Source organism: Eptatretus burgeri, chromosome 7, assembly GCF_056783735.1.
Source record: "Eptatretus burgeri isolate ZD-2024b chromosome 7, Ebu_testis_v1, whole genome shotgun sequence".
Lineage (NCBI taxonomy): Eukaryota > Metazoa > Chordata > Myxini > Myxiniformes > Myxinidae > Eptatretus > Eptatretus burgeri.
Genome location: NC_140967.1, coordinates 30,508,596 through 30,519,001, shown reverse-complemented (window position 1 = coordinate 30,519,001; position 10,406 = coordinate 30,508,596). Strand labels below are relative to the sequence as shown.

Sequence of the window (10,406 nt, the reverse complement as noted above, 5' to 3'; positions counted from 1 at the left end):
CACCATTCAGGTCCCTTAGGTGAGGTATCTCGGCAAGTATATGTGTAGTTAGGCCCAAACCCGTTGTCTAGTGGGAATACATGTCATTTATGCGTGCTGCGACTCTTCAGGATAGCCGTTTTTCTTTTACTATCTTTATTTTGGACCAACCGCCATGATTACCACCACCAGTCACAACATCAACCACCAACCACAACGCCGCTTCACCACAACCGCCACGACCTTCACGTCACACCTCGCAGCCGTCGCATCGCCACCGTTCTTGCGCCGCCTGTGGGTACCGGTGTTGGACTCGTGCAGGGCGCGCGTCGAACAGCGTGTACAAAATCAGGGATTTTGTGCTTCAAAAACGGATCAAAAACGACACACGCCCACTTTTTGCCGTCCAATCGGTGAGCGAGGGACGATTTGGCCCCGCCTCCAGGACGATCGATATATGCAAATTTGTGGATCAAAAAGCCTTCACGCCCACTTTTTCTCGGGCCAATGGGGAGCGAGGTGAAAGGTCAAAGGGAGGGGGTCAAAGGCGAAGCTACGGGGGGATAAAAGGACCGTGTTCGTCAGTCGGAGAGTCCAGAAGTGGAGAGTCGGAGAGTCCAGAGGCGGAGAGTAGGAGAGTCGGAAGCAGAGGGTCAAGACTTCGCGGGCGGTGGAGCTGCTCGTCGTGTGCGTTGGAGTCGGAACGGAGGGGACGAGCTGTGGAAAGGCGGCGACACCAGACGAGGGGTGCTCGCGTCGTGCAGGAAGCTGCACCCGAGGGAGGCCGACAGCGCGACCTGGCCGAGGTGGAGACGCTCGTCGCACATAATAAAGATCCTCTATACCCCGAGCATCAGCAACCCCCTCCTGTTTCCCCCCGCGCTGAGATAGTGCGACCAAGGGGGCCCCTTTCCCACCCCCTGCCAGACACTGTCCGCGAGGTCCGCGGAGTTGGGGCGCCATCGCCGCTCCGCGTCTCATCACCAGACGGGTAGGCGCGACCCGGTCTCGGCCTCAGGCCCGCCTCATCCTTGAGGGTATTTCTTTTCCTTGGTTTTGGGTATGTGTTGTCGGCGCCGTCTGTGAAGTAGAATTGTATAAGTGTTGCCGTGTGCTCGGTAGTCGGTATTAGCTCTGCATTGTGTTTTCGCTTTTATATTTGCTTTTTGTGTAAATGGAATTGTGTTTTTTCTATGTGCTTTTGGTGGAATTGAATGTGTGCTTCCCGTGTGCCGCGAATAAATGTGCTTTATTATTGAACTGTTCTCCCGCTTCGTTTCGTCATTTCTCCCATTGAATCCTCATCTTGCTTCACGTAAAGGGTTGGTAGTGGGCTGAATACGCCCGATAATTAATCGAACCGTCGAGGTCGACGATAACACCGCTCGGTTATTCTGATAGTACGGAACGGGTCGCTTAAGTGGCCCGTGTCCGAAGTCGACCTGCGGCGAGGTGCGATCGCCCGGTCTACCCTCCGCGTGGGTACTTAGGTAGGTCGAATTTGGCGAGCAACCCTATCCCACGCGGGGGCTGATTGGCTCGATCGCGGTGAGACCGAAAGGTCCACCCGTGACTGGTTCCCGGCGTTAGTCCGAGAGGGTCACGACTGGATTGTCCGTCCGGTGGGTGACGTGCCGCGATTCGAGTTACGTGGCCGTCAGCACGCCGGCGGGCGCGAATACCGCAACAATATGTATATATATATATATATATATATATATATATATATATATATATGTATATATATATATATATATATATATATATATATATATATATATATATATATATATATATATATATATATATATTGTTGTGGTTCTCACTGCGCCGGCGTGCGGGCGACCGCTTTTAGCTAATTCGCGGCCGCACGCGCCCCCGACCGCGGCAATCTAGTCGTAGCTTCCGGATCAACGCTGAAATCCAGCTACGGGTGTGTTTTTAACCACACCGTAGATCAGCCAACTTTTCTGTCCACGCGCTACAGGGTTGATCGCCGAATTGTCGATGTACCTAATTATTCGTGCAGACAGAAATGCCGGGGATTTACACCTCAACGGAGCCTGCACGAAAACGAGCCGATTTTAAGCAGCTCGTTCCGATTGCGATTTGCCGAGCGGTTTTATATCGCCAAGCCCAATCGGATCCGATTACTTTATCGGCTAGTAAAAGCCAGCTAATATTCCGAACGCAATTACGACAGCTCAATGGAGGAAGGGACGCAACGAGCAGGTGAATATTCAACAAAAGGGGACATTTATTTAGAACACATGCACGCATGCAGTCAAGGCAATGAATGGGGGTAGGGACAAGGCACGAGCAAACAAAAGAACTACAGCCGTTCTATTTATTATTATACAATCACTTAGTCAGTTCTACTTATAGGACAAGGCGCCACAACTTCCATGCAAAGGAAACCCCAGGAAAGGAAAGGGTAGAACAGGACCCGTAGGCCTTTAATGTTCCGCGGAGCTGATCCAAAGTATTCAAATTGCGTCTCATCAGATCACAAAATCTTTTGCCTCATGCTCTCAGTCTTTCACATGCCTTTTTGCAAGCTGCAGGCATGCTGTCATGTACCCTTTACTCAGGAGTGGCTTTTGTCTGGCCATTCTCCCATTAAGCCGAGATTCGTGAAGTATGGCAGACACTGTTGTCCTTCTGGCAGGTTCTCCCATCTCAGCCAAGGAATTCTGTAGTTCTGTCAGAGTAGTCATTAGGTTCTTGGTCACCTCCCTCGGTTTGGTCAGATGACCAGCTCCAGGAAGAGTATGGGTAGTTCCATATTCTTTCCATTTCCTAATGCCGGAGCTCACAATTCTCTTAACTTTCAACACTCTGAAAATTGTTTTATACCCTTCCCCAGGTCTATGCCTCCTCACAATTATATCTACGGACAGTTCCTTGGATTTCATGGTGGAGTTTATGCTCTGACATGCACTGTCAACAGTGGGATGTCATATAGATAGGTGTGTTTCGTTCTAAACCATGTCCATTCAATTGAAATGGCCACAGGTGGACTCAAATCAAGTTGTAGAGACGTCTCAAGGATGATCAAAGGAAATTGGATGTACCTGAACTCAATCTGGAGTGTCTTAGCAAAGAAGTTGAATACTTATTGACTCGACATTTCAGCTTTTTATTTCTAATTGATTTATAAAAATGTCTGACAATATATTTTCACTTTCTCATGATGGGTATTTTGGGTAGATAGTTGACAAAAAAAAAATTAAATTAAGGCTGAAACACAACAAAGTGTGACAAATTTCTGAAGGTATTTTACATGTATGTGTGTATATATATATATATATATATATATATATATATATATATATATATATATATATATATATATATATATATATATATATATATATACATATATTGGAAAAAAAGAAGTTATTCTCATCACATTTGTAAAGCAGTGATGCACAAATCTTCTACCTGAGCACAGCTGCCACTAGGCTGCTTGCAGGATCTGCATCATCCTCGTCATACTGCAGTCCACAGCACCAGTTATTCAGCCAACTCTGTGTAAGTACAGCAGTAAAAAGAAAAAAAAGAAAAAAAAAGACAAACGCACAACTGATATTGGTTGTTGTTGGAGAATGACAGAAAGAGAACATTATCCATATCTAACTTGTTATTCAGTCAGAGCAAAACGATTGTAAATGCATAATTATGGTTTATTCATTGTTCACTCCATGTATGTATGACGTATATCAACTCGAAGGGCACTTGTCGACGTCGCGACATTATCAGATACGCCTCCCCCTACATTATTACATCATTATACATACTTAAGCCAATTTTGATTTAAATCCCTAAACCCAGAATCAAAACATTAAATAATTCTGGCTGCCAGACCATGCATCCCATCAGGTTGAAATTTACAATATATATATTTCCCATGAGCACTAGATCATAATTGTGAAGTTTAACGTCGGTTGATGAAAATGTTCAAGAGAAACAATCTTTTTAAGATTTCCATTGAAGCCAATATGGCTGCCAGACCATGTGACATTAATTACTTGTGAACAACCTGGTATCCCCAAGGCTTGGGGGACATGTGGGTGAAGTTTCCCCTTGATCTTTCAAGCTGTTCTGGAGAAGGGGATTTTTAAAGGTTTCTCCTTCAAAAATTCATTGCTGCCAAACCATGTGACCTTTGACATCAATCAGTGGAGAACTTTTTGTTCTTCATGGATAGGCGATCATACCTATAATGTTTCAACTTGACCTGTTCAGTCGTTTTGGAGAAGATTTTTGAAGGTTTTTATGTTCAACAAATATGGCTGCCAAACCACATGACTGATGACATTATCAACCCACCCCCCCCCCATACAAATTAGTCCTAGATGACGCTCAAAAATTTTTTTATACTTATCAGATAAAGCATTCAACGTATGCAATTATGACGTCATAGATGGCTTCGATATGACATCATCAAAAGATCACAGTCGTTTCCCATGGGGAGTACTTGACACGTGCCAACCATCAATTTTTTACATGGAGCGGTTTCGGCGATAGAGGTCCAAAGTTTTTCCTTTTTTCCAATATGGCTGCCACACCACGTGACCTATCGAGTCATAATTATCATTGAAACATTCCACATGATGAGTCGCACCTACGGTGAAAATATTGTGTCAATCGGATAAGGGGTTGCAGAGAAAACAGAGAAAATTTTCACGGACAGAGGAACGTCAGGAAAACACGAAAGCATCATGCCTCTGGCGACTTCATCAGCGGAGGCATATGAATACCCCATGGGCAGAATAAATATTTATTGTCGTCAGCAACACTGTATCTTTGTTATGTGCTCAGAATAACTGTCATGTGAACTTCCATTTAATGTGCCAGAGACTGGGTGTTGAAGTTGCTCCTTGTTATTCCTCTCATCCCTTTGTAATTTCTCCACTATTTGTCCATCATTTCTCAGATTATTTATTGAGGTTTTATTCTCCTCCTTGACCCCTTTTTTTCAAATCATTCACAAATGCATCATGTGTGGGTAAGCCCCGTGACATTACTGAGCCCCAGGCCGTTTCCTGATTGGACGTTTTTGAATGCCAGGTTGTGACCTATCAAGGGACATGGGTGGTCGGTGTGGACCAACATGAGGTCAGGGACTGCATTGTGTGTTGAAGCACAGAGCCACTGGCTTAAAGTCCCTGGGCCAGTGCCCTCATCCAATCAGGGCAGACACACTTTTTGCCACAAACCAATCAGTGAGGGCTGACGCCATGGCCCTGGCAGTTGGTGGCGATCATATAGGAAAAGCTGAGGGCTTTTGGAAAGTCAAATTCCCCTCATTCCTCCCCACATCCCTTATTTGTCCACATCTTCCTCTGTTTTGGCTGTCAGTGACTGGTCCGCTTTCTGGGTTCACTTGCTGCACATCAAAGATCTACAGCAGTCTATGGTTCCACAGCCACATAGCTCTTTGTGTTTCATTATAGCGGGATTTTATTAAACCGTGTGATAAAGTATTTATTTATTCATTAAGCATGGAATGCTTCGTTTTCCTGCCATTTTGTTACCCCGACGAATGCGTTAGTTTGGTTTCCTTGGATCACTGCATTAAAAGTAATCCTATTTTATAAGAGGCGAGGTAATTGACCCCACCGGAGCAGGGATAGACATTAAACACCCGCTGTCAGATCATGAAAGACAGTGATAATTTGGCTATGTTGAAAGCTTCGGCTTCAGCGTTGTGGGTAAGCGTCTCGATTGCGGTTATATACTATCGGGAGGTTGCTGCACACGCACAATTCAAAAAAACTATACATGCATGACTATTCACACTGCCCAGTTCAAATTCAGCTGGAAGTCAAATACGAAGTCAATTACTGCCATTCCGATATAGTGCCAGCAGAGGGCACTCCATCAAACAAACCATATCAAGAGCAGAAGAAATACAGAATGTGAACAGCATTTTTAAAGTAATACAAACAACTAATAATAATTCTGCATCTCTTCTAAAATTACAAGTACATCAAAAACAAAGATTGGGGAGAGAAATAAATGCAACTTATAAACAGTCCAGCAAATATAGAAAATACAGTACGGCATTGTCAGGATTTTCACAAAAATGGTTTCAACGATGGTGAAAGAATGAGCTACTTCAAAGATGACTGCACAGCAGGTTGAAGTCTCAGTGGGAATGATGTGTACTTTGGGAGAGACACCTTGCTGATAAATAGTGGTCGTACCAACACAGACTTATGCAAGGTAAGCTTAAACTATCTTTTACGCAATACTGGTACAATACTGACAGTGCATCACATTCAGGTTGCATATCAATGTGAACTGGAATGGCACTTGGTAGAGCGCATACCTCCACCAGCCTGAACAGTTTACGTTTTGTATGCCACCTCTTGGCCGGATCTGCATCCAGACCTTGAGCACCATCTAAACAGCTTGTTTTTGCCACCTACCAAACTCATACACCAAGTTTTGTCACAACTCGTCGATAACTTTTTGAGATATCATGCTCTGTATCGCTTTTGGCCCTATCTCTCAATTGTAAAGAATCACTAAATATTATTGTATCCAAATCCAGATCCAGATAGTCACCAAAATCGAATCAATTCATCCTTGACACGTACCCAACATGCCCACCAAGTCCATCCTTAACAATCTGAGATATCGTGCTCACAGACAAACACAGAGGTGAAAACATAACCTCCATCCACCTTCGATGGCGGAGGTAATAAATGAATTGTATCGATTTGATACTATCCAACAATGTTGTGTGCCTGAACAATAGCAATGCCGGTGTTTTTTTTAATTTTGACAAATGATGCAGTGCCTGTTTCTATGTATATTTTTTTTATTTTTGGAAGCTAATTCTCATTACTATAATGGCAGATATAAAGTGAAGACAACTCAAATCCCATGTTTAGGTTCAACATGCTGTCATTCTGCATGGCATGCTTACATTTTCCTGTTGATATTCAAGTACATTTGTGTAAAAGGCCTTTTCTTCCTGCTCACTCGCAGCAAATTTCCTGCAAACATCAAATGCATACGCAACAATCGCACTCATACGTGTGGCATTATAAATGATAAACAATACTGAATACTCCCAAGACATGCCAACGAATCTTTTTTAACTTTGCAATATAATATACAAGTACATACTGTATGTCCAACAGGATGGCACAGGACGGGGGCACACTTACTTTTGAGCTGTGTAGTCTTGGTTTAATTCCTGACCAGACTATAAACTCTCGGAATGGTGCTTCGCAAGCAGGGCATTGCACCACAAAGTGCGCCGTCCCTCGGTTGGACGTTAAGCTTGGGAGCAGTTTTGATATCCGGATACGAGAGACACCAAGGTGCCTCACAATGACGTGGATGCAAATGGCAACCGGCACCGTGGAAAAATTCCAAATTACCCACCGAACTAGCTCCAGCAGAATGTCAGGCCTGGCCAGACGGTTCTTGAAAGATTTGAGTCAATCTAACATGCATTGAGGTATTGGTCTCATACAAGATGAAGAAAAATACTGCCTCCTAAAATTATAATAATGGGTGAGTCTGTGTATGTGTGTGCGTGTGTGTGTGTGTGTGTGTGTGTGTGTGTGTGTGTGTGTGTGTGTGTTTCCATTGGAGTGTTCTGATGTGGAATGTGATACACCAAAATGATCGTCATGATCTCGAGTTGATTAGGCTAATTAACTACAAAGAACCCTGAAAAATTCCAATGTTATAAATGCGTGCCATGTTAACCTGCATAGGGCAGCTTAATAGGTCCTTCCATGACATGGCATTCTGATTACAAAATAAATAACAAAAACAATGATGGCATTGCAACAAAGCATATATTAATTAATACTAATAATATAATAGCAACAATAATAACGAACGTATAATCCCTGCCCTGACCCAAGCTCATCTGGGCTTGGTGAAAAGGCAAGCTAATGCTCAAGCAGTACAGCAGGCTGGTATGCTACAAGGCCGTGAAGACAAATGAAAATTTGGTCCAATGGACCAACCAATTTGGTCCACTAGTACTGCAAAATGAAAGAACACCTTTTAATTTTCTCCAAAACAGGTAACGATACTGTATTTGAAACAAAGACAGATATGAACATCAATCTTTATTCTACCATGCTGCATATATATTTCTCAACATAATCACCACTGCGGTCCACACATTTTTGCCAACGTTCGACTCATTTTGTGATGCTGTCACGATAGAACTGCTCATCCTGCCGACTTAACTAGTTCTTCACAGCAGCCTTGACGTCATCGGTGGAGGGAAGGAAAAAAACCAAAAAAAAAAAACCTTCCACATAAAGGTATTCCTCAAGTTTGGGGAATATATGGAAATCTGACTGAGCCAAGTCAGGGCTGGTGATCCTTTGTGGCCACATTGACCATCTCTTACTCTAAGGATCGTAATGGTGCAACCAACTCTCATCTATCGTCATCTCATCTCCAGTTATTCATCCTGACTCTCATCTCCAGTGCTTCTCGCTTCAAGTACTGACAATGTTGTGCTGCTCCTCTGCCATCTTGACTCAGGTAGCACTGACACATTTAGTGTCAGAACCACGAAACTTTGCACCCAGTGGTGGGAAGAACTAATGTGAGGACTGCACTTTGTTTCATTCTGTGATATATTTACCTGTTTTGAGGAAAAAAAATTAAGAGACATTACTTTTCAACATGCCCTCGTACAAAGAGAATGATAAATAAATGCATACAAACAAAACGCAGTGCTTGATGTGGAACAGCATACCTGTCTGCCAGTTGTTGAAAAGAAAGCCGCTGCTCAGCTCTTTTCTTTTTAATCTGATCAAAACTGTCAAAGATTTTCACCACTTTGAGGATTAGTATCAATGTCAAATTCCAGAAACAGTTATTGATGCACAAAAGCAAAATAATACGTGCTTTACACAAATCACTTACAAACTATTTAATAATCACAAACGCATTTCACATACACCTAATGCCACTATTTTTTTTTATTATTATTTAGTAGAAAGTTACAAGAGAAGTATAAAGACCCACAATCGTTCAGAACGATCTCCAGTAACAGGGGAAGGGAATAATATAGGAAGGGAGAGAGTGCAAAGGCAAGGAAAGCTTGTTGGTCTGGTCTGGGCCTTAAACTGCTGAAGGCTGAAAATAGTGGTGAGACCATGAGGAGGCAGCAGATTCCAGAGTTTAGCGGTACAAGGAAAGAAATTTGCCCATCCATTAGTTCTTCAAGAATGAAGGGACACACAGTAAAGGTGGCTCATTGAAGCCAAGTGAGTGGAGCAAGAATGCAAGAACGGGTACAAGAAATGCAGCTACAAGCTCGGCAGAGCAGTGACTATGGTAATTGCCGTAGATGAGGGATAAAGAAGAAACTGCTCTGCAGTAGGCCAAGAGGAATTGTCAGAAAGCCAAACAGCCTCAGATTGCACTCAATAAAGAACACTGAGCACAATCCGAGAAGCTGCACCCCAAATGTAGGACAAATACATCACGGAGTAAACTTGGGGTTTGCAAAGGAGCAGAAGCTGCGAAGAGGTAAAATACACGACGTGGCCAAAATTATGTGGACACCATTTCAAATTAGTGGATTTGGCTATTTCAGCCATACCCATTGCTAACAGGTGTACAAAATCAAGCACACAGCCATGCAATCTCCATAGACAAACATTGGCAGCAGAATGGACCATACTGAAGAGCTCTGACTTTCAACATGGCACCGTCATAGGATGCCACCATTCAAACAAGTCAGTTCATTAAATTTCTGTCCTGCTGGAGCTGCCCCTGTCAACTAAGTGCTGTTATTGTGAAGTGGAAACGTCTAGGAGCAACAACAGCTCAGCCACAAAGTGATAAACGTCGGAAAAATCGTCCGTCATCGATTGCAACACTCACTACTGAGTTCCAAACTGGCTCTGGAAGCAACGTCAGCACAAGTACTCTTCGTCGAGAGCTTCATGAAATGGGTTTCCATGGCCGAGCAGCCACACACAAGCCTAAAATCACCGTGCGCAATGCTAACGTCAGCTGCAGTAGTGTTAAACTCACCACCATTGGACTCCAGAGCAGTGGAAACATGTTCTCTGGAGTGATGAATTACGCATAATCATCTGGCAGTCCGACGGACGAATCTGGGTTTGGTGGATGCCAGGAGAACGCTACCTGCCCGAATGCAAAGTGCCAACTGTAAAGTTTGGTAGAGGAGGAATAATTGTCTGGGGCTGTTTTTCATGGTTCGGGCTCGGCCCCTTAGTTCCAGTGAAGGGAAATCTTCACGCTCTAGACGATTCTGTGCTTCCAACTTTGTGGCAACAGTTTGGGGAAGGCCCTTTCCTGTTTCAGCATGACAATTCCCACATGCACAAAGCGAGGTCCATACAGAAATGGTTTGTCGAGATCGGTGTGGAAGAACTTGATTGGCCTGCACAAAGCCCTGA

General features: G+C 43.6%; 1 protein-coding gene across 3 annotated transcripts in view; it reads right to left on the bottom strand.

The window, feature by feature from the left end:
• VPS9D1 (VPS9 domain containing 1) overlaps positions 1-10,406 on the bottom strand; it is a 51,838-nt gene that overhangs the window by 20,094 nt on the left and 21,338 nt on the right. For all 3 annotated transcript variants that reach the window (XM_085887906.1, XM_085887904.1, XM_085887905.1), the window contains exons 6-8: positions 8,729-8,781; positions 6,920-6,989; positions 3,424-3,509 (exon numbers count right to left, since the gene is read on the bottom strand). In XM_085887906.1, coding sequence (XP_085744032.1) covers positions 3,424-3,509; positions 6,920-6,989; positions 8,729-8,781 — 209 coding nt within the window. The remainder of the gene's footprint in view (positions 1-3,423; positions 3,510-6,919; positions 6,990-8,728; positions 8,782-10,406) is intronic.